A 24,750-nucleotide genomic window follows, 5' to 3' on the forward strand; every position below is an offset into this window, starting at 1 on the left:
TCCTCCACTATTGGAGGCAGTACGCCTCTGAATTCCAGTGCTGGAGTACGCCCATTGCTGTTGCACTCAAGTCCTGTATCCGGGCTTCCCAAGGGCACCTGGTTGTCTACGGTGAGAATGAGATGCAGGACTAGATGGGTCTCCTTTGGCCTGATCCAGCAGGGCTCTTTATAGGTTTATGAGAGAGGCAATACTGGCTTGGGGAGCCTGTCTGCCTTGCTTCCTGACTTGGGACAGGTGGCAGCTTGGGAAATTTAGGAGGAGGGGGCTTCAGCATCATGTTTGCCTAATGGTAGAGCTGGCCCCACCTTCCTAAATGGCTTCGGCCCAGTATACCTGAAGGAGCGTCTCCACCCCCATAGTTCTGCCCGGACGCTGAGGTCCAGCGCCGAGGGCCTTCTGGCGGTTCCCTCATTGCGAGAAGCAAAGCTACAGGGAACCAGGCAGAGGGCCTTTTCGGTAGTGGCACCCGCCCTGTGGAACGCCCTCCCATCAGATGTCAAAATGATAAACAACTACCTGACATTCAGAAGACATCTGAAGGCAGCCCTGTTCAGGGAAGTTTTTAATGTATGATATTTTAGTGTTTTTTGGTGTCTATGGAAGCCGCCCAGAGTGGCTGGGGAAACCCAGCCAAATGGGCGGGGTACAAATAATAAATTATTATTATTATTATTATTATTATTATTATTATTATTATTATTATTATTCCTAATAAGGGGCTTCTGAGGGTGCTCTTGCCTGCCTGTTGCTTATAGTGTACCTTTTTGCCTCCCTGTGGCGCTTGCTGTCTTAGGCCATCGATGCCAGGGAAGAGAATTATCCTCCTAAGAGAAAACGGCTGTTTAGTATGAAGCCCATATAAGCTTCACGATATCCGATTATGGGTTGCGCTGTGCCATATGGGTGCCATTTAGTGTACCTGCAAGATATTAAGCTTTTTAGTTGGCCTGCTCTTTGAGCGCCTAAGTGCATTATATCAATAAAATCTCGTTTAAAATCTGGCACAGAATGGCTTGAATCGGGGTTTTCCCTTGCTTCTCTGCACATGGTTTTCATTAGGTAGAACATGCATTTGATGGAGCAGACAAAGGGATGTGTGTTCCTGTCTCTTGTCCTTTCCTTCTGGTATTTGGGGAGAGTAAATTGGACACCTGACTAAGTTTGAGGGCCCAGCTCATAAGGCAACTTCAGAACTTCATGAGATGAAAGTTCACCAAGAGAAATGCCGAGGTGGTATCGGAGGTGAACACCACCGTAAGGAACTTCTCCCTTTCCTAAAAAAACTCATCAGTTGCAAATTAATGTGGCAGTGTGTTGCTCTGTAGTGCCCTTTTCTCAAAACTTCTGATCTGCTTCCTGTTATGTGCTGAAAGCAAAACTGCATGCATCTTTTTACTTTTCCATGCTGCTGATGGGCTCAAGGGTTGATGTTACCTGTAGATGCTGTAATTTCCACGTGCCCTGAATGGTACAGAAAGGAAGTGGTGACTGATGGCTTTTGTGAGGGTTGGAATGAGTCACTGCGTGTGAGTGCATTGGTGGGAGACTTTCACTCTCCAAACAACTAAAAAACATTTGGGGGTGGCGGCAGCAGCAGCAGGGGGGTGGGTGGGAGCTGATGCTATTAACCTAGACTAGAGGTGGGGAACTTCAAATGTGGCCCTCCAGATCTCTGTCTGCTTCTCAGGACTCTTGCCAGGCCACACAGCCGTCACTGGTCTTGCTTCACATCTTCCTTGAGTGTTTTGCCTGGCTGGAAATGGGCCCTTGAACTTGGACAATCCCTGGTTGCTTGGATGGAAGATGCTCTGCCCAAGTTGGCTTCTGCTCCAGCACTGGCATGTGGCCGTGGGGTGATGCCCAGAAAATATTATGTGGCCCTATGTCTGGAAAAGAGTCCCCATCCCTGATAAAGGCCATCTCCAAGATTTTTTTTTAGTAAAAGCCACATAATCCAACACAAGACCAACTGAAGTTAATGAACCTGACTAACATAAGCCTCTTAATTTCAGTCGGTCTATGAGTAGGATGCTTAACCTGGTTTCTGCACTAGATTAGGCCTTGGTCCAGTATATCTGAAGGAGTGTCTCCACCCCCATCATTCTACCCAGACACTGAGGTCCAGCACCGAGGGCCTTCTGGCGGTTCCCTCACTGCGAGAAGCCAAGTTACAGGGAACCAGGCAGAGGGCCTTCTTGGTAGTGGCACCCTCCCTGTGGAACGCCCTCCCACCAGATGTCAAAGAGAACAACAACTACCAGACTTTTAGAAGACATCTGAAGGCAGCCCTGTTTAGGGAAGCTTTGAATGTTTGATGTATCACAGTATTTTAATATTCTTTTGGAAGCCGCCCAGAGCGGCTGGACAAGCCCAGCCAGATGGGCGGGGTATAAATAATAAATTATTATTATTATTATTTATTAGATTATTTCTAAACTCATTTATTCAAAGTATTTTTATATTGGGTGGTGGGAAAGATTCTCAGAGCAGCTTGCAGATGTATCAGCAATAAAGATAGTTCCTGACCTTAGATATACAGTCAAAGGGTTGCATCCAGATAAGTTCTACTTGGAGTAAACCCATTGAAACGAAAAGACCTAGGTTAGTCACACCCATTAATTTCATTGCGTCTACACTAGGTATGGCTAATGTTGGACACAACCCAAGGACCACAACACACAAGGAAAAGTGATTGGGAGGGGAAGGGGGGCGAGAAGCAAAAGCAAATGCTGGTTCTTGCTCCTAGTTGCAGAATTCCCAGAATGCAAACTATTGAAAGGCAGGAGGATCTCAAAGTTGCTGGCCTCTCAGCTGAGCCAATGGAGAATCCCTGCTGCCTCATCTCTCCCTCTGATATTGCTTGATTCTGAATACCCCCTTCTGCCTCCCAGTTACGTTGCCAGAACCCCGGCGCCTGCTAACCTGATTTCCGCCACTTCCCACTAATTGCTACGTGGTTACAAAAATTTTCTATTACAGGCATTGTTTTGTCGAGCTTCTAAATGTAGAATCCTCTTAATTGGGACATCATGTCAGGCTGTGTATTGTCCCCAGAAAACACATCTGGTACCAAATATAAAAGGCCTTTTAAAGGGACATGATTATAGCAACAGCTTACTAAAAATAAGTCCCCTCGTTTCAAAATTTCTAGCAGGTGAAATGTTCAAAACACCTTGCATGAATTATTTTGGGGATGCTTACAGCTTAAAGTGGTACGATGCTGCTTTAAATGCATAGTGCAGATGCGGCCTCAGTGTTCGACCAAAATGCACCTTAACCCTGTTGGATTCTGTTCTGCTCTCTCTTGACAGCCCTCCAGGAAAGTATTATCTAAAGCAGGCGTAGGCAAACTCGAGCCCTCCAGATGTTTGGGACTACAGTTCCCATCATCCCTGACCACTGGTCCTGTTAGCTAGTGATGATGGGAATTGTAGTCCCAAACATCTGGAGGGCCGGAGTTTGCCTATGCCTGGTCTAAAGCCCAAGCTTAGGCTCTAGTCTAGCTGTGTAAACCTGGATCATTGATTTGCTTTGGGGTTTTTCCCCCCTGCAGGTGAAAGACCTGACCAAGTTCTTGGACCCCGCTGGGCTTGGAGTAATCAGCTTTGAAGACTTCTATCGAGGAATCTCAGCTATCAGGAACGGAGGTTGGTATTTCTTCTTACGCCCCGAGATTGGGAGGAAGGCAGCCCAAGCACTTCCTGAACCTTCCCAGCATCAAGGCATTTCCTGACATTGTTGATGTACCCCCTCCCCCAGGGTATTTCATGCCTCTTCCTTGAAATGTCCTTTGAAAGAATAAGAGATAAGGGGTGGTGGTTTCCCCTTAGGTCATTATCATTCTGATTGCTTACTAGGGAGTAACACAGGGAGTAGGGAGGGAAGGCACTGTGCATCACTAAATCATGGAATCCGCTCCCACAAGAAGCAGTGGTGGCTGCCAATTTGGATGGCTAATCATCTCTGGTTAAAAGAAGGGCTTGGACAGCAGTACTGAGAAAAGGCTGTATCTGTCACTGAAGGGCTGCTGCCAGTCAGAGCAGACAGTAAAGGACTAGATGAACTGACTGGCCAGTGCTGTGTCACATGCGCCAACTTCCCCTCTGTTTCTGAGTGTTGACTTGACTACTTTTTGTCTCAAGCTAATTCCAGGTTCATGGCTCTTGCATTAATATACAAAGCCCTCAAGCACTGTTGGCAGCTCCCCTGGGTCTCAGAAGCCTGACTGGCCTCAACGAGAAGTTGGGACATTTCGTGTTGCTGCTCTCATGCTTTCAGAACGTAAAAGGAGCCTGCTGGATCAGGCCAGTGGCCCATCCAGACCAGCATCCTGTTCTCACAGCCTCCATTATGACTAATAGCCATTCATAGCCTTATCCTGCACAAATCTGTCCAATCCCCTTTTAAAGCCATCTGAGTCGGTGGTCATCACTGCCTCCCATGGGAACAAGTGCCAGAGTTTTATCTATGAACTTATATGAAGAAGTCCTGAATTATCTGTCCTGAATTATCCAGTGTTCAGCTTCGCTAAATTTCTATGAGTTCTACTGTTATGAGGGATCAAATCTTTTCTCTATCCACTCCCTTCATTCATGCCGTGTATAATTTCATAAGCTTCTAGCATGTCGCCTCTTACTTACTTTTTCTCCTCCAAGCTAGAAAGTCCCAAATGTTGCAACCTTCCCTCACGAGGGAATCTCTTCAACCCCTCGATCATTTTGGTAGGCCTGTTCTGAACCTTTTCCAACTCTACAATATCCTTTTTGAGGTGAATACTCTTTTCAGCAAGCATCTTTGCTGTTGATTTTCAGACATTACTTGAAGACCTTTTCATGCTGCGAGGCCTGTGCAGATGCTTAAACTTCTTTGATTAATCCATTTTAATGACTATTTTGTATTGTTCTCAGCGGCATTTTATGGTCTGTCAAACTTATGTGTCTTACAGGGCCTTAATATTTGAGTTGGCAGCGTATAAATACTTTCTATAAAGTAATAAAAGAGAAATACTCCCTTGCAATGCGTAGAGCGTCCGAAGGTTGCCGCTTTGGAAAGCGCCACTCTGTCCTCTATATATCTGTGGCCGGGAGGACTGAAAATTCTGTTCTGCGCTACAGAACCATGGGCACGTCAGAGGAAACACTAACATTGGAATCTTCGAAAATTGACATCGGAACAACCTCTGCTCAGTTCCAAACACTTTAGGGGCAATTGTCCCAGGATAAAGCTGTCACTACAAATGTATGTTTAAAAGATGCATATTGGGAGGGGGCAATGGAAGTCTTAAGAGTGTTTGCGCTGTGCTCTCTAGAACAGCTTTCTCGGAGACATGGCTTCAGGTTTCTTTCCATAATTCATTGCTTGCAGTATCATGGTGTTGCGCTAATTAGATAGAAGTAACAGCTAATAAGGCCCTTTAATTCGGGGCTCCCTTTACTATAAGTCTTTGGAGTTGCATAATTTTGGGCTTTCTTATAGTGACTGAGTTTGAAGTATCCCTCAAACCCTGTTCTTTCTTTCTTCCTGTCGACAACTAGAGACATTAAGAGATTCCAGAGCCTCTTGGTTTGAGAATAGTGGTAGTTTCTCCTGAGGTGTTGGTACTGGGACAGCAGGTGAAGGTGGCACCTCATCTGAAGTAATGTGCTGAACATAGGAATATACTTTATACTGATTCTCAGAGTATTGGTCTATCTAGCTCAGAATTGTCCACACTGTGTGGCAGTGGCTCTCCAGGGTATCAGACAGGGTCTTCTCCCAGCCCTACCTACAGATGCCAGTGATTGAACGTGGGTCTTCTGCATGCAAGACAGATAGATGCTCTAGGACTGAGGATTCAAACGCAAGAGCACCATCCCCTTCTGGGGTTTCCAGCAACTGGTATTCAGAAGCATTTGCCTTCCACTGCGGCAGCTGAGCATAGCCATGAAACCGAAACAGGGGAGAATCACAGTTCCTGGCAATTTGGCAGCCTTGAGGCGAGATGTGTTTCCTATGCCTACCCTGCACAAAGCCGTTCTTGGCTTCTTCCCCACAGCAATTCTTAAAGCTTCCACTGGTGAAGCAAGCAGGTTTTGCTGACTAATGTCACACCCGAAAGTACATGATGCAGTTGGCAACAAACAAAATATCTTTTTTTATACCTAGCCTTTCTTGCTTAGTCTGCTGACACAAATGCTAACTTTCTTCCCACCCCCTTGTGATATATCTGCATTGCAGTTTACTTTTTCTCAGCTGAAGGGAAATTGGAAGTTGTTCGGTCACATGGATGGATAGGGCCCGGGGGAAACTCCCTACCTGGAATTAATTTTTATATATATATATATATATACAATAATATCAGATCTAGATTGTTTAAGACTCTAAATTATAAGCAAAGCTTGTCCTTGGTTCAAATGTTGCTTCTGTGAACATGGGCAAAATCCAGTGGTGGTAGAGCCCAGAAATGATAGTCGGGCTGAACCACATCAGATTGCTGATGAGCGAACTCCTTTGTGCACAACCCCCCCCTCCTCCAAAGAAAAGAAATTATTTGTAAGTGGAAAGCTAGTAAAGGACCCCTGGATGGTTAAGTCCAGTCAAAGGCGACTATGGGGTTGTGACGCTCATCTCACTCCTTTTCACCCCTCAGCCTCCTCTCCTCTTCCCTCTCCTTAGGACAGCCTCTCTGGGCAGCCACTGCTGCTGCCCCTGGTCTCTGAGCTGCACCCCCCAATCCCAAGGAGAGGGGCTTCCTCACAGTGCCCCACAGAGGCCTTGGAAGCACCCCTTCGCCAGCCCCAGAGGCACCATTTGCCTGGGGAGCATGTAGCCAGGGCTACTGATGCAGCAAACAGCCGTGCAAGCCTTTGGGAGGCAGTGAGGGCATCAGAGGAGGGAGGGAAATAAAGAAAGAGGGACAGAGGCCATGTTGCCTGCGGCACCCCTGACCATCATTCAAGGCACCCCAGGGTGCCATGGCACACTGGTTGAAAACCACTGACTTACTATCATCAGCAAACTTGACTACCTCACTGCTCACTCCTAATTCTAGACCGTTTATGAGCCAGTTAAAAAGCACAGATTCCAATACCAATCCTTTGGGGAGGGGGGAACGACTCCTTTTTCTACTTCTCTCTATTCAGAGAACTGTCCATTTATTCTCACTCTGCTTCCTGTAACCTAACCAATTCCTGATCCACAAGAGGACTTCTCCTGTTATTTCTTGACCACTAAACTTACTCAGGAGTCTCTGGTGAAGTCCATAAGGACAACCCTAAGACTAAGGAGGAAGAAGTTTGCAGGTTGTGCCACCCCTTGGACTGGTTGTAAGTAAGAAAGCGGGCAGGCTGAGACTGGGGTGACAGTGCCCTATTTGGACACTGCAATCTTCAAGCGACAAACGTGTGTGCGTATGTGCGAATTTTCCTTAAATTGGCTACGAAAGTCGACTCTCCTGCACATCTACTCAGATGGACTCCTCCCTCATTTTCACCAGTGATCTGGCGGTCTTCATAGCCTCCTCTTTCTCTACTAGCTTAGCAGCATCTGAGCAGATGATCCAATGCGTTGACCTACTTTTTCCGAGAGGAGAAGCGGCAAGGAAGTTTGTAACAGTGATGTCGGTTTGCCTTTGCTACTGCAAACTCAAAATGGGGATGGCAGGAAGCTACCCAGATGTGGAGCATTGAGGGCGTTGCGCTGACATCACAGCCTTTGGGCTCCAACCGAATGAAGGATTTGCAGGAAAATCTCTGGCCTTCTCGAAGCTTCTGCCTGTCTTCTTTTCCACTCTGCTCTTCTGCTGTATTCACTAGGCAGTCCTAGCACCAAGCCATCAGCACAGGAAGAATGCTAGACTCCGTTATCCACTGTGGCATATCTTGATAACAATTTATCAGAATATCTAACATGCAGTGTTAGAAACTCAGCTATATAATGTAATTGCCTAATGACACCTTAAACCTAGGTTACGATCACCACAATAGAACAACCCAGACTAAAACAAATTCAAGATTCAAGCGAAATATTTCAGATTCTTCTCTCAGGGACATTTTGCTTTCACCCTGTTTATTTACCTACTTAATTTAAAGTGCTGCCCCCTAGCAGAAGTGTTCTAGGAAGCTAGTGTGGTGTAGTGGTTAGTGTGTTGGACCTAGGACCTGTGAGATCAGAGTCCAAATCCCCACTTAGTCATGAAGCTCATTGGGTGACCTTGGACCAGTCACAGTCTCTTAACCTACCTCACAGGGTCATTGTAGGGGTTTAACTGATGCAGAGGGTGAACCATGTACTCCTTGGAGAAAAAGGTGGGATCTAAATGCAGTAAATAAGTTGTTCTGCTTATATGCTTAAGAAAGCTTGAGGAGCTAGCCAGATGGAGATGTCAGTCGCCAGCCTGACATCCAGAGATCTCCAAATGGTCGCAATTGGACTCACACCAGTAGGAAAACGTGCCTGGCGCCTGGCTAATGTCTAACACTGGCCACATGCTGGTCAGCAGAATAGCTGGTGTATTCTCCCCCCTCGTAATGTGGGCTGGATTCTGCTTCCACACCCTCAGCCCATTCTATCCTTCGTCCACACTTAGCAAAAGGCATTATCAGTTCAAGGACATGCTTTAGTCGGGCACTAAAACTCAGGTGACCAAGCAGGGCCAGTGAGGGCCCTGGGGAGAGTTCTGAGGGCCAGATTGAGAGGTGGGGGCTGCATTTGGCCCCCAGGCCTGAGGCTTCCCACCCCTGATCTAAAGAATGGCAGTACAGTGGTACCTCGGGTTAAGAACTTAATTTGTTCCGGAGGTCCGTTCTTAACCTGAAACTGTTCTTAACCTGAGGGAACACTTTAGCTAATGGGGCCTCCCGCTGCCGCCACGCGATTTCTGTTCTCATCCTGAAGCAAAGTTCTTAACCCAAGGTACTATTTCTGGGTTAGCGGAGTCTGTAACCTGAAGTGTCTGTAACCCGAGGTACCACTGTATGGAGCATGTTGCTTTGGGTGCTTTTTATTTAACTTTCCTCCAAAAAAAAAAAACTAGAAGCAGCCGGGTGACATTTTATTTTTCTTTCTTTCTGTTATTATTTAGAGCATTTGTACCCCGCTCCTCGGCGAAAGAAACTCCCAGAGCGGTTTACGTACAATCAAAACGAGACAGTCCCTACCCGTAGGGTAAAATCTAAAAGAACACAGTACACGAGGGACAAGGAGGGGAAGAGGAAAATCAAAACAGTTGTTCCTATAATGCCCAGCTGGCACAGCTGAGGGGGTGGAGGTGCCAGCAAAGCTGATGAAATGAGCCCTGCTCCCTGTCTCTCCCACAGAGGCAGTCTGGTGGAATGGCCGGCCCCAGGTGACCGTTGAGGGGAGAGGAGGAGGCCTGATGGAGCTGGCCTGTCACAGCAGAGCCCATGGAACCTCGCCCTTTCCCAACTCTGGTTGCTGGATCTTACAGAATGGCAACAATTGATGCAGAATTGGTGCAATGCTGTGACATCCCCAGGGCTTTGCTTCCCCAGTCTGGTCCTGTCTCCACAGTCCGTTGGCACAATAGCCTATCTTCCTGCCTCGGCTCTCGGAACTATTCTGCTCCAGACCCCCTGGTCTCGGCGGCGTGTCTCTCAGGCGCCACAAGGCCATAATGCTCTCCCAGCTGACTTAATGCTCCTGAAAGCTTCTATTGTTGTAGGTTGGGCCTATGCGAAGCAGGGGAAAAGCAAACATGGCTCCGGTCCTGATCAGCACGTTGCCTTTTTGCTGCCCTTGCTCATTTCACAAATGTTGTCATATCCCATGCGCAAGCACCCATCTCACTCCAGCAACTCTTAGAGGAAAATGGATATTGGCTCCATTGTATTTCAGTGAGCAGTGCCGAATGAGAGACTTGTGTCTGGTTAAAAGCTGAGGGATCTGATGACTGTGAGTCAGTGGTGCCCATTGGGACTGGTAGGGTGGAAGGCAGGGAGCCCAACAGTAGGGGGAGCCAGAGGCAACAACAAGCAAAGCCAATTACGGTACAGTGGTACCTCGTGTTACAGACGCTTCAGGTTACAGACTCCGCTAGTACCTCAGGTTAAGAACTTTGCTTCAGGATGAGAACAGAAATTGCGCGGCAGCAATGGGAGGCCCCAATAGCTAAAGTGGAACCTCAGGTTAAGAACAGTTTCAGGTTAAGAACGGACCTCCAGAATGAATTAAGTTCTTAACCCGAGGTCCCACTGTAATTATAGTTTTGTCCCCACACTCCTAATCAGTTCTGAAAGGGCAGAACCGAGGCCAAAGAGGAGGAAACTGACTATTAGGGCTGCGCTCGGCTGAGACTCAGGAGCAGGAGGGCAGCCAGGGCCTGGACTGGTTGTCAGCAAGAAGGCAAACATCTGAGGTGCCGGCTGTGCCCATGTGGCATTTGGGGATCTTCTTGGGACACGGCAGTCGGGATGGCAAATCCCAAATGCTCCATTGCTGTACCAGTGCTGTCTCTCTTTTTAGCTATTGTATTTTTGGGCGCACCAGCGCTACAAGGTCCCCATTGACCATGCCCGACAGCACGTGCGCCTGTAATGGGCAGATGGGGAGTCCTTTGTGGGTTTGTGTTGCTAATGAGCAGCGAGGGTTTGTGGGTTTTTTAACGCTCATTTGAACAGGGATTCAAAAGCTTTCATGTAGCCTATTGTGTTGGCGGGGACCGTTGGGTGAGGTCACCATAGCAACATCAACTGTATACAATGTGCCCATATGCTTCGGGCGGAGGGAAGACCTGCCCCAAAAGAGAGATGCAATAATGAGTTGGGTAGACGACTCCAAGCCATGTCGAGTTTGTCCTTTCTGTGCCGTTGGTCCTGGACCTGTGAAGAAGTTGGCGGGCAGCCAGCTCCCTGCTGTTTCTCTGTTGCAACTGCAGAACAACACTTTGATTGGGTGGGTGGGTGGGCTTGAGGGGTGGCCTGGCAGACTTTCTGAGACCCTAATTCTAGAGATGATAATGAATATACAGAGGAGGGATGTTGGATTAAAAAAAAAACCACTGATGTGGGAAAAGCTGGGTGGCGTGCATTTAAAGTACAGTGGTACCTCGGGTTACATACGCTTCAGGCTACAGACTCCGCTAACCCAAAGATAGTACCTCGGATTAAGAACTTTGCTTCAGGATGAGAACAGAAATCGTGCTCCGGCAGTGCCCCATTAGCTAAAGTGGTGCTTCAGGTTAAGATCAGTTTCAGGTTAAGAACAGACCTCCGGAACGAATTAAGTACTTAACCAGAGGTACTACTGTAAAGCATTTGTACTGCCCAGGCTTACCCCAGGGAACTTTGGGAATTGTAGTATTTGCCGAGAGCGCCTTCTGCAAAACATCCCTAGCTGCAATCTGCTCCTCCCTCTCCCCCAGCTCACAATTCCCCAACATCACCTAAGTTAAATAGGGAGAAGATATTATGTTGAAACTAGTTTAGATCTATAGCAGGGGTTTTCAACCAGTGTGCCGTGGCACCCTGGGGTGCCTTGAAGGATGGTCAGGGGTGCCTTGGGCAACACTGGCCTCCTCTTCTTTCCTTCCCTCCCTCATCTGATGCCCTCTCCTGTCTCTGCCTCCCAAAGGCTTTCACGGCCGTTTGCTGCAGCAGTAGCCCTGGCTACTTGCTCCCCAGGCAAATGATGCCTCTGGGGCTGGTCAGGGAGTGCTTCCTCTCCCCCTGTGGGGGCAGTGTGAGGGGGCAGTTCTCTTTGGGGCGGGGGGGGGCAGCTCAGGTACCAGGGACGGCACCTGTGGCTGCTCAGAGGACTCCCAAGGAGAGGGGAGAGGAGAGGAAGCTGAGGGAACACTCCACAAGGGAGGGTGTTTGAAAAAGGGTGAGAGGCTGCCACCTCTGCAAGAAAGGGAGCCTTGGAGTCAAAATGGTTGAAAACCTCTGATCTATAGTATAAATGCAGGGTTGAGGAACTTCAGGCTCCAGGGGCCTCTCTGTCTGTTTCTTGGGTCTTTCCCCAGGCCACACGCCCCTCTCTCTCGGCCATACTCTGCATTTGCCCTTCTTTTTATTTCTGGGTGTTTTTGCCTGGGTGGAATGTGTCCATAAATACTGACAATGTCTCTTGCTTTTCTGGATGGAGGACTGTGTGAAGAAACCAGCCCATTGGACAAAGGTGTAATTTGCATGAATTGCTCCACCCACTTTTGCTTCTGGCTCTGCCTGTCAATGGCGTGTGGCCCTCAGGAGGTCACGCAGAAGGGAATATGGCTCTCAGGATGGAAATGTTTGCCCTTTGGTGGGGCAAAGGAACAGTTCTCAGAGTGGTTTAACAATCAGTTCCTGTTCCCAAGGAAGTCTGGGAACTATGGCTCTGTGAGGGGAACATGGGGGTCATCTACAAACTTTCAGGACCTTTAACAAACTGCAATTCCCAGAGCCCTAAGTAGCCCACACCTGTGCTACCTGAGCCTTTGAACAGGAGATACCTGAGATTGGGCCTGGCTTCTTCTCCATGCAAAGCACTGAACTTAACTATGTACCTTTTTGTAATAGGTGCAGCATCAATTTGGGATGATCATAGCGTGTGTTTTTTGTTGGTTTGTTTTAAAACCTTTTGTGAGAGTGTTCACAACATCCTTTAAGAAGTTATTGTCGTTCTCCAATTCTGTACCTACCTTTTTGGAATGAGGGAGATCAGGTGCTTTGCACAAACTCCAACCACTACACCACACTGCCTCTCTAACCCAGTGTACCATCTGACGCAATATAAATCTGCTGCAGTAAGTTTAGGGAGTTTTTTACTGCAGCAAACTCAACACTGCACGGCATCATTATTTTATTGGATTTGCTGCAATAAATGAGAACTTGGCAGTTAATTTACCCCAGGACAAAAATAATAGTTTGCAAGCTGTGTTGTGGTTGGTAGATTTGGTTCATTTAGTTCCTGAGCATGTAAAGTTGTAAACTTTATTATGTGGTCAAGTGGGAGAAAGAGTTGTGGTAACAAGAGACCTGATTGTGTAAAAGAACCTTATGATCTCAAAGTCTTTTTCTGCCTTTAAATGAGCAGACATCCTGACATGTATCTCTTGGCTATGCCAGTGGAGAGTTACTAATTAGGGTCTCGCACTAGTGTAATATTCCAAACTGTAGCATACTCTGGGAATATGCTGCTCCTAACAACCAGACCAGAAGAACAAAATTATTATTTCATTTTTAAAATGCCCAATTCATTTCAAAAGGGGGTTGAGGAACTGCAACTCGCTCTATTTAAAATCACTTTTCTATCTGCAATATACAAAATGCTGCTCCACAACTCTGCAGACCCCCTTAACACAATTAAAAAACAATGGGAGCACGACATAGGTTATGAGATAAACTACCTAATGGACTAGAATGTGGTCTACACCATTCCCTTTAAATCCATTTCAGCCAAAAGAAGGGAAATCACTTTGAAACTTATCTTAAGATGGTATCTTACACCGAGGAAATTGGTGCTAATACATCCAGGAACCTTGCCAAAATTCTGGAGAGGCTGCACCTCTACAAGCACGTACCTCCACATGTGGTGGGACTGTCCCCAACCCTTTTGGACAGCAATCCTACAAGAAATATGTAAAGTAACTAAGCAGGTATTGGAACCCACCCCAGAACTGACCCTATTGAATATTTTCCCAGACAGTAATGCTCACTCACAGTAGAAAGAGCTTATAACCCACCTACTCTCAGCAGCCAGAAACATCATAGCTGGACACTGGAGAGACCTGTCAGGAGTAAACATGGACTTTGGGCATCAAATTGTATAGGGAAACAGCTTTAATAGAAAAGCTAACCGATAGATTGAAACTGACATGGGGACAAATAAAACGGAGAAACTGACTCGTGGACACCTTCACCCTGATATGATGTTGTTGTTGTTGTTGTTGTTTAGTCGTGTCTGACTCTTCGTGACCCCATGGACCAGAGCACGCCAGGCACTCCTGTCTTCCACGGCCTCCCGCAGTTTGGTCAAACTCATGTTAGTAGCTTCAAGAACACTATGCAACCATCTTGTCCTCTGTCGTCCCCTTCTCCTTGTGCCCTCAATCTTTCCCAACATCAGGGTCTTTTCCAGGGAGTCTTCTCTTCTCATGAGGTGGCTAAAGTACTGGAGCCTCAGCTTCTGGATCTGTCCTTCCAGTGAGCACTCAGGGCTGATTTCCTTCAGAATGGATAGGTTTGATCTTCGGCTCCCCTTTATTACACACACAGCTCAAAATGACAATAATGATAGCAGGGATCTACCAGCAGCATGCAGATCAGTATGGCTAACTTGACCCAAGAATCTATTCCTCCCTTCCACACCTGTAAATGAATCTCATGGCCGTCAATCAAAGGCAAATAACCACGCCCCAGGCCCCCCTCAACCTTCTCTCACTGCCCACATAAACGAACAAATGTATAGAAAGAGAACCCACCCAAATGACACCGACATAAAAGCCTCACCCATATACCAATTTGGGGAAATGAAAAAATAATGTGCAAATTTATCACTCGCCCTCTCCCCTCTCCTCGGGTGCCATAATGACTTACATTGAATGTAACCAAAAGACTTTATAATCTGAACCAAAAAAGGGAGAGACATTGCATGTTCTTTTGTAGATGATGAAAATCTTTAATAAAAAGTATTTAAGATCGGTTTTCCAGGATGTAATGGCCTCCTCCTGGATGTGAGTTCGGAAGAGCAGAAATTTACAAAGCCTCGAAAGGGGAATTGTTGCAATCCAGACCGGCTGCAATGTGCAGAATCAGCAGCCGTAAAACCGCCATTTGAGAAGCATGGCTTGTGTGTTGAAACGATGAGCCAGCTATACTCCTTGCTGCTCAGGCTGCGCTACTGGCTGAAGACGGGACCTAAGCTCGTTTCTCAGCATGAATTACGGTATTGCCCTTGGCAGCCGCAGACCCTGGTTTAAGAGATCTAATTTATCAGGCTGCCATGTGCTAGACTTCAGCTGTAGTGGACTGATCCTGATAGAATAGCCTTTTCCGCTTTCATATTATAGGGGACAGTGTCGCAGTAAGGGAAGAGCGGAAGGACTGTAGCTCAGGGATGGGGGAACTCAGTTTCACTCCTTGACATCTTCAGGGTAGGGCTGGGAATGTCCCCTTGCCTAAAACCCTGGAGAACCGCTGCCAGTCAATGTAGGCCAGGTTTCCTCAGCCTTGGCCCTCCAGATGTTTTTGGCCTACAACTCCCATGATCCCTAGCTAGCAGGACCAGTGGTCAGGGATGAGGGGAATTGTAGTCTCAAAACATCTGGAGGGCCGAGGTTGAGGAAGCCTGGTGTAGGCAATACAGTGGTACCTCGGGTTACAGACGCTTCAGGTTACGGCCTCCGCTAACCCAGAAATAGTACCTCAGGTTAAGAACTTTACTTCGGGATGAGAACAGAAATAGCGCGGCAGTGGCGGTGGCAGAGGGAGGCCCCATTAGCTAAAGTGGTACCTCAGGTTAAGAACAGTTTCAGGTTAAGAATGGACCTCCAGAATGAATTAAGTTCGTAACCTGAGGTACCACTGTACTGAGATTGGGTCTGAGGAGGTGCAAGACAGCTTCCTATGTTTCTAACATGGCGAAGAGTAACTTTGCACTAATGTAAAAATGGTTTTTCCTCTAGGAACTTTTTTACTTGTGTTGCTTTTGCGGAGGAAAACTATTGCATGAACAAATTTGTAATCCCAGAGTAGGGAAGCGCCAAGTATAGGTAGAAAAATGTTTTCATGGGGTTGGGGGGGATGGGAAGATTCTCAAGCAAAATACTGTTGGCAGCTTTCCAGGTCGTGTAACCAGCATGACTAAACCGCTTCTGGAGCAATGGAACACCGTGACGAGTGCCAGAGCGCACGGAAACGCCATTTACCTATGTTTTTATCTGCCAGTGTCAGTGTGGTAGCAGCAAACTGATACATTCTCTATGCCCACTCTGAGAGTAGATTATTAATATTTTTTTATCCACCGTTATAACTATTTTCTTACCTTTTCAAAGTTAATTATATTTAACAAATGCATTTTCAGTTTCCTTTGACCACACTGTGAAATTTTGCCATTTTCTTATTTTTGACATAAAATTATAATTTTTTTGCATCCCCAAAACATCACCACACCACACTTCTAACTATGTTAGATTTCTGGGTCATATGTTAGATTTCTGGGTATGGTTAGATTTGACCACTAACTTGTTGCTTTTAACATATAGCCACAAGATTTTAAAACTTAAAGTTTGTTTCTTTAAACTTATCTGCAAATAATTTTTTTTAAAAAAAAGAAATTTCCCTTAGCTCAGCTTTTGGAATCTGACCAAAATCTTAAATGGCCTTTTTGACCTCCTCTTGGAACATGCATTGTAAATTCTGTATTTGTGTGCCTACGGTAATCAATATCTCTTGGATTTTGGTATCTTGAGAGTTGAAGGTGTCGGGGTGCCCTCCAGGTGTTTTTCACGACCAAGTTGAGGAATGCTGTGTTAAAGCAACATTTGTTCAAGAAGCAAAAAGCCCCTTTTCAGCTTCAGATGTGCCATGATTCTATATGTGTCTTTTTCTTTTAATATTTGGGACAATTTATATCTCTTGCTGGAATATTATTTTTGCATTGGCTCCAACAATACTCCTGAGTATGCCTAGTGTTTAATACAACTTTTTACGTACTTTCAATTAAATAAAATTTATTTTACTCCAGCGAGAAGCAAACGATATTTTCAAGCAATTATCTCATAATAGCGGGCATGCCGCCTCTCAGAGGGAGGTGATTCTGCTCCATCTCTGTATCAGCAGGGATTGAACATTGCAGCTCACCTCACCTAGAGATGCAACATGGTTTTCCCCACTGGAAGCGGAGATAAAGGCAAGGAGAAAGGCACAGCAGGCACCAGAGGAGCCTAGGGGCCAAGGTCCCTTCACCCCCCCCTAAAATAATTGAGGGGGCCGCCCCCCTGAGTTGAAGGGAATTCCCATTCAAATGGTTTGTGTGTGCCACGTCATGTGATTGATTATGCAGGGTAGGGTTTACCTGGAACCCCCCAATATTTTATTTAAGTGGGCACCCCTGGTGGACACCCTCCTCTGTGGGTAGAAACTTTGGGCTTACAGAATGTCCTTTGCCTTCATCTCCTGACGCTTCTCCTGCTGCTTGAGACTTCACTGGAGGAGTGTTCCAACCCCTGAACGTTGCTTTTTTAAATAAAAAAACTGCCTTTCCCTCCTGTAATAATATTTTGCTGTGTGTGTGTTCTCACCCCCTTTCAGCAGTTCCTGACAGCCAGCTCTGCACTATGGGATATGCCCATGATGAACCACCATCTGCCTGTCCCGATGAGTTTGATGACTTTGTCACATTTGAGGTGAGTGTCTGAACACAAAGCCTTTTGCTTGCCCCTAGTGACTAAGGCCTGTGCAGGGTTTGAGTCTTTACAGCAGCCGTCTCCAGCCTTTTCAGGCCCAGACTTAAATCCAAACATGGCCTTAAATCCAAACATGTATTTGGGGACCCCATTGCTTAATTCATCAATTTGTTACCTAGTGGGAGTGCTGCTGAGGCGACCCACCTTAAACCAGGCCACATGGTCATGGGTCTCAGCTAGGGATGGGGGGAAATTCCATTCAGTTTAAAGGCAAACTTGCCTTTTAGCCTTCAAAATTTGCTCCTTTCCAAATTTTGCAATGCAGGTGTCCAGCCAAGTTATCTGTGCATGTGTTTGTGAAAATAACATTTTTGTTTTTTAAAAAATGCATTATATTACAGAAAATTGCTTTGCAAAAATGAAATGACCTAAAATGCTGATGGATTGTCGTGAGGACTTTAAAAAAGAATTCACCAGCTGATGAGGAAATGTGGCATTCTTAATCTGTGAAGGCTTTCTTGGCAGGCTTGCAAGGTGGCAGTGCCATGCGCCACCGTTTACGGGATCTCTCACACTCACCGCCCTCCACTCCTGCCACATTTATTTTCTTAAGAATGCTTGCTTTTGCAAAGAGGCATCCATCTGTGTGCAGGCCTGGATGGAGACCAGAATTGTATACCCACTGCTTGAAATTAGTTAGCATGGCCCATTTTGCTTTCTTGATAAATGGGCAGGAATTGGTGGCCTTGATTTCTTGGTGTAGCATTTGTTTATTTCTCCTTCCTCTAGTCTGCAGGTTCAGGAGTGAGTATTGCAAGCATGTATTGCAAGGGACGCGGGTGGCGCTGTGGGTTAAACCACAGAGCCTAGGACTTGCCAATCAGAAAGTCGGCGGTTCAAATCCCCACAACGGGGTGAGCTCCCGTTGCTCGGTCCCTGCTCCTGCCAACCTAGCAGTTCGAAAGCACGTCAAAGTGCAAGTAGATAAATAGGTACCGCTCCGGTGGGAAGGTAAGCGGCATTTCTGTGCGCTGCTCTGGTTCTCCAGAAGTGGTTTAGTCATGCTGGCCACATGACCCAGAAGCTGTACGCTGGCTCCCTCGGCCAATAAAGCGAGATGAGCGCCACAACCCCAGAGTCGGTCACGACTGGACCTAATGGTCAGGGGTCCCTTTACCTTTACCTATTGCAAGCATGAAAGACTGGGGAAGTACAAATCTTTATTTGCCTCACTTTATCCAGTGTCAGGCCTTGTCTCCAACATGGATTTTCCCCACCTCTTCCTTTGGTTACGCATTAAGGAAGCTTTGCAGGAGGATTGAAATATATGGCTGTTGGCCTGTCTTGATGACATGAGTGCTCCGTTTCATGCTAGTCATTTGCCTGGGGCAGATCAGGGTGCAGGGATGTTGAAGCCTGTGGCTACTGGGTTGCTGCAAATTGTGAGCTTTCCACTCCATTCAAAAGAACAGTGTAACCGGCAAATGGGGGCGGGGGGGGGGGGGCAGCGTGACAACCACATTTTTTCAAGCCCAATTTATTTCCCTGAGGTTGTGCCCTTAGGCATTTAAAAACTGCATGCAGGTCATATGGCTCTACTCCCTGCCCCGCTTTCATCCCCGCTCAGATCTTGCCGCCTCTGCAAATACATCCCACGGTCAGGCAGAGTGACTGGCAGCTAAATCCATCTGGCTTTGTTTTCTCCTAATGACACTTGAGAAGGTTCAAACAGAGGTTCTCTCCTGTCCCTCAGACTCTCCAGTTACAAGATCAGAGCTTGGCTGGAAGCTGCTTCTGCCCAAAGACAATGTTGAAGTGAGGCCTAGTGGCAGTGATGCAACTTTAGTGTGGCCATTGCTCCTTGCGAGTTGGCGGTTGCCACAGGAGATGAGGCCCTTTCTTTTTATTTTCTCCCCCCCCCTTATTTTTTTTAAAATACATTTTTATTAATAACTGTTTAATAGTTCAGAATAATCCCCTTTTCATTTTGTTGACAGGACAAGGAGAGTGTAAAAAAAAAAGAAATCAAAAACATCAGTTTGATGGTGCAGTCTTTCCGAAAGTATCCAAATTTAGGTCCACAATATTCATAGCAGCCAGAATGCTTACAGGAGATGCTTTTGTATTTAATTTCAAAACAATAAAACCGTGCCGGTGTGCCACAAAAGAGTCTTATATTTTGTTCTTTTAGCCAGGCGTAGATCATTTGTTATCCCCCCCCCCAATAGCAAGGTGCCAAATCCATAAGAGAGCATGCATTTCTCATATAAAAGAATAAATGAAAATAAATAAACAAACCTCTTCCTGGTCTCTCTCTCTCTCTCTCTCTCTCTCTCTCTCTCTCTCTCTCTCTCTCTCTGAGTTGGCAACGCTGCCCTCTGCTGACCGACCAATATAATACACTTGGGTGATAATCTTAAAATGCATTCAAAAACAGAATAGCAGCAACAACAAAAATCCCTTTATTTGTGGAACACAGTTGTAAGACAGGCATTTGAGGTGTGGTCAAAAACACAACTTGAACCAAGATCGGACGAAATGAGTGGTGGAGGAAATATGAGGAGTGGCGCAATTGTGCTGGACTGACTTGGGAAGAGACTGAAAGAGGCTGTATTGTATTATTGAGAGCTTGTATTAGATCATTGAAAGTGAAGGATTTTTGTATAATGAGTGGAAAGCACCGGAGTCCTGTGAACACCCTTCATGCAACCTGGTCTTTATGCTTTTGTGCACAAGTATACTTTATACTTGTAAAGTGCTTAGAAGCCTCACTGGCTGTTAAGCAGTATATAAATTAATACTAATGACAGTGATAGTGCTGGTTACTAGACCTGTGGTCTAGTAAGACATTCTTGATTCTGAATTAAAATGAAGAAGACCCATAGCATAGTGGCAGAACAGGAGGGTTCCAGGTTCAATCCCCAGCTTCTACAGGGCAGGGAAATGCTTAGAAAGTCAGCCATTAAAAAAGGAGCCGTTAAAGTACGTGGAACAGGATTAAAGTGTTCTAGAAGGAAACAGCAAAGTCCAGCTATCCACTAGTGCCAAGCGCAGGCTCTCCGAGAGGAATGTGCCACACATTCAGACAGCCTATGAATCGAACGGTGTGTAAAGCGGTGGAACATCTGATGCAGAACTCTTCAGCATAAAAGCGAAACCATGGCCAGCCGTAGAGGATATGCTTCAGCAATCTGCTATACTTTTGGAAAGTGGTTTGTCTATCTGTCCGTTTGTCTGTCCACTGTGGGTTTGGACACCTCTTGAGATATTAGCACACACAGGTTCACGAGGTGGCAGTCTTCGTCGATGCTTGGATGCTGGGCACCATTTTGAATCAAGATGGCTGGCCAGAATGTGACTTTGCCTGATTTTTGGCACAGCAGGTCCTAACTCTGCTAATGTGAAGATACTGTCTCCCTATTTGGCAAGACTTTGGCTTGACTTCACGCAGTTTGGTATGACAGTTACAAACAAGGTTTCTTGAGATGCAGGAGGAGATTTTTGCCAATCTGTGAGTCCTGCATCACTGTGTATGTGTGTGTGTGTATCTAGCCCCAAAACTCATAAATCACATTATCAATTTAAAAAATCACCTTTTTTTTTAGTTTCTTCAAATGCCCAGGCAGAACCAGACCCTTTCCGTTACCATAGTAGACACTACCATTCTTGACACTTTTCATCTACCATAGTGATTTTCTCTCTCATAATCTAGTCCAGCCACTGCACTGGATATATGGAGTCTTGGCTCGTCTGCCTGTCAGTCTTGATTTAGAGAAGCTCTGCTCATTCTGGGGCTGAAGGAGAGCCGCCTTCTAATCGCAACTTGCCTTTTGTTGTCTTTTGCCAATGATTACTTAAGGACTATGTTCCTGTGTGCTCAGTGATGTGAGGAATGTCAGGTGGCTGAAGTTGACTGAATCCCTTTATCTCCTTAAGCTTGGACATTGCTTCCTCTGGGGCATAGCGTACTTCTTGTGAAAACACTTTTTTTGTGGGGGGAGGGAGAGAGGGAGCAAGAGAGAGAGCTCAACCATGCACATTAGTCATGTGCTTTTTCGAATCACGTGTGAAATCTGCAGTTGCACACAGCCCCATAAATCTTGGACCTACTGTAGGATCACCAATAACTTCTAGATAAACAAGCTTATGCCCTAGATATCTGGGTGGGGCTGTCCTTGATTAACCCCATCAAATATGGCAGTAATAGCCAACCAGATACCTCTGGGAGCTCTTCTGTGTCCCCAGCATCTGTTACTCTGAGGTAGAGTGACTCTAGATATGGTGGCTCAGCTTAGCAGCCATGTCTAGCTTCGGGAGATAGCCCTATAAGAGCAGTGGCAAAGCTATTTTCAGCCAGAGGGCTGCATTTCCCTGAAAGGAACCTCCTGGAGGGGGCCACATGGCAGTGGTGGGTGGGGCCAGAGACAAAAGTGGGTGGGGCCATGGATGCTAATTTTACCTCTGTACAGTAGGCTTGTTTCTGCACACCCACACCCACGGATCCCTCTATCCTCCATTCTGGGCACCACAATTTAAGGAGGATATTGACAAGCTGGAAGGTGTGCAGACAAGGGGAAGCAAGGTAATAAAGGGTCTAGAAACCAAGCCTTATGAGGAACAGTTGAGGGAGCTGGGTATGTTTAGGCTGGAGAAGAGGAGATTGAGAAGAGATATGATAGCCATATTCAGATATCTTAAGGGCTGTTACATGGAAGGAGCAAGCTTGTTTTCTCCTGCTCTGGGGGATGAGACTCAAACCAGTGGCTTCAAGATACAGTGGTACCTCGGGTTACAGATGCTTCAGGTTACAGACCCTTCAGGTTACAGGCTCTGCTAACCCAGAAATATTACCTCGGGTTAAGAACTTTGCTTCAGGTTGAGAACAGAAATTGTGCAGCAGCGGCGTGGCAGCAGCAGCAGGAGGCCCCAATAGCTAAAGTGGTGCTTCAGGTTAAGAACAGTTTCAGGTTAAGAACAGACCTCCAGAATGAATTAAGTTCTTAACCCGAGGTACCACTGAACGAGAAAGGAGGTTCCGACTAAACACCAGGAAGAACTTTCTGACAGTAAGAGCAGTTGGACAGTGGAACAGACTCCCTCAAGAGGTGGTGGACTCTCCTTACTTGGAGGTTTTTAAGCAGAGATTGGATGACCATCTATCATGCATGCTTGAGTTGAGATTCCTGCATTTCAAGGGGTTGGACTAGATGACCCCTGGGGTCCCTTCCCAACACTACAATTCTATGATCCAGGCAAGCAAGAAGCATTATCAGAGTTCAATTACAAAGTCTAGCCAGGCAAAAATACTCAAGGAGGGTGTGAAGTAAGGCTGGAGAGAGACCTGGTGGGGAGCAGATGGAGAAGCCCCCAAGCCTGAGGTTCCCTGTTCTTGACCTGTATCATCTACAAATTGGCTTCCCATTATTTAAAGCCACCAAAGTCTTGTACATGGCCATCACTTCCTGCAGCAGTGAATCCCTCAGTTACACCCGATGGCATAGAAATCCTTCCATTTTTCTATCCCTAATCCCTTGGCAAGGGACGCGGCTGGCGCTGTGGGTTAAACCACAGAGCCTAGGACTTGCTGATCAGAAGGTCGGCGGTTCGAATCCCCGCGACGGGGTGAGCTCCCGTTGCTCGGTCCCAGCTCCTGCCAACCTAGCAGTTTGAAAGCACGTCAAAGTGCAAGTAGATAAATAGGTACCGCTCCAGCGGGAAGGTAAACGGCGTTTCCGTGCTTCTCTGGTTTGCCAGAAGCGGCTTAGTCATGCTAGCCACATGAGCCGGAAGCTGTACGCTGGCTCCCTTGGCCAATAAAGCAAGATGAGCACCGCAACCCCAGAGTCGGCCACGACTGGACCTAATGGTCGGGGGTCCCCTTTACCTTTACCTTTAATCCCTTGGCAATCGGTTTCTTTGGGTGACACCCCCCTCCTTTTCGTATAGGGAAAGAGAAATGTTCCTGAGCTAGAAAAGGGTGTGTTCCTTTGACACAAGTTTAAAACTTAGCTGTCTTTGTCCAAAGGTGGCTGAGGTCTGCATTTAGTTGCAAGAATTGAGCCTTCCCAGTGAAACACCGGCAGGGAAATGGGGCTGGGCTGGGGGGGAGATTAGCCTGTAGGCTGTTATCTGGGGAGTTCAAGAACAAAAGGAACTCTGTTGAGAGAGCTGAGGCCAGTTTGTTCAAACCAGCCCAGTTTGTACTTCCTGATCGCTTCTTGCCTCCTCCCCACCCCCAGCAGAAAGCCAGGAGGTGTGTGTGCTTCTAAGTAAGCGTATCCAGAGTTGGACTTTCGCTTTTCAGAGTAGGAACTTTGCCTGCCTTCAGGTAAAAGATTATCCCTCGGAAAGCGGTGCCAATCTGAGGTACTAACATGGTCCAGATTCCGGTCCTCTCTGGAATGCTTTAGCTCAGCCCCTCAGGTGGGTTTCGAGGCAGTTGAGCCTGTGTCGGGAGCGGTAATTGCCTGTCCATCTGTCCGCCCATAACACTTCGGCATCAGTAGGAAGCCATACCTAGTCAGCATTTTCCCTGAGCCTGCTAAGACGTGGCGTTCTCCACCTGTGAGTTTTGTATGTGTGTGTGCATGTTTTAAAAGAAGGGTGTACTTCTGTGGTGGTTTGTTCTCTCCCAGGATCGTTGAGCTCATCCAGGAAGGAAAAGGGTTTGGATCTATTGAGCAACAGAGAAACCGGTTCTGTGGGGAGGCTGGGGAGCGGAGAGGTCAGCACAAGCAACCAATGTAAATCATTTCTTCGAATGGTTGCAGAATTAACGCACTGTGGATCCTGCGGAGTTTGGGAAATAGAGGAAGGTGCTTGCATAAAATATTCCGTTCAGCAATCAACCAAGGTGTTTTTTTAAAAAAATAATTTTTATTTGATTTTACAGGTATAGAGTTATAACAATGCAAAATGCATATCCATATTTAGAGATTACTCTGAATCTCTAGACTTTTCACCTCCATGAATCCTATTACTGTATAAACCTTTTTAACTACATATTATTTCATCATCCAAATTTTATGTGTCTCCAGTTTATCCATAGAATCTTCTACATTGCAAGTGTTATTGCAAGCCTGCTAATGTTTTCATCTGCTTACAGTGGTCTCTCAAGTAAATTATAATTTCCCCCCATTCTTTATTGAAGTTTTGGTCAGCAGTAGTTTGCACCTTACAGCTCTACAGTCCTCAGAAGTTTGAGGTGGCAGCGGCCAGGGAGAGGGCGTTCTCTGTGGCCTCCCCTAAGCTGAGGGAGCCCCTCCTTGCATCCGGCACTTTCATTATGTTGTTTTTGTTGTGTACCTCTTACCTATGACATCTGATCTCTCTCCTTACCTATATAGGACCCACCATATTCTCTTGGCTGTAGTTTTGTTTTCACTGCATTTAATACTGTCATTTTTTAATTGGTGTACCCCACC

General features: G+C 46.5%; 1 protein-coding gene across 8 annotated transcripts in view; it reads left to right on the forward strand.

The window, feature by feature from the left end:
- The window catches only part of RAB11FIP3 (RAB11 family interacting protein 3), a 90,344-nt gene that overhangs the window by 27,901 nt on the left and 37,693 nt on the right, over nt 1-24,750 (forward strand). For 6 of the 8 annotated variants that reach the window (XM_081169859.1, XM_081169852.1, XM_081169853.1 and 3 more), the window contains 2 exons: nt 3,557-3,650; nt 17,232-17,326. In XM_081169859.1, the coding sequence (XP_081025985.1) occupies nt 3,557-3,650; nt 17,232-17,326 (189 nt within the window). The remainder of the gene's footprint in view (nt 1-3,556; nt 3,651-17,231; nt 17,327-24,750) is intronic. The other 2 variants (XM_081169854.1, XM_081169857.1) reach the window with 1 other exon arrangement.

Source organism: Podarcis bocagei, assembly GCF_964188305.1.
Source record: "Podarcis bocagei genome assembly, chromosome: 14".
Classification (NCBI taxonomy): domain Eukaryota; kingdom Metazoa; phylum Chordata; class Lepidosauria; order Squamata; family Lacertidae; genus Podarcis; species Podarcis bocagei.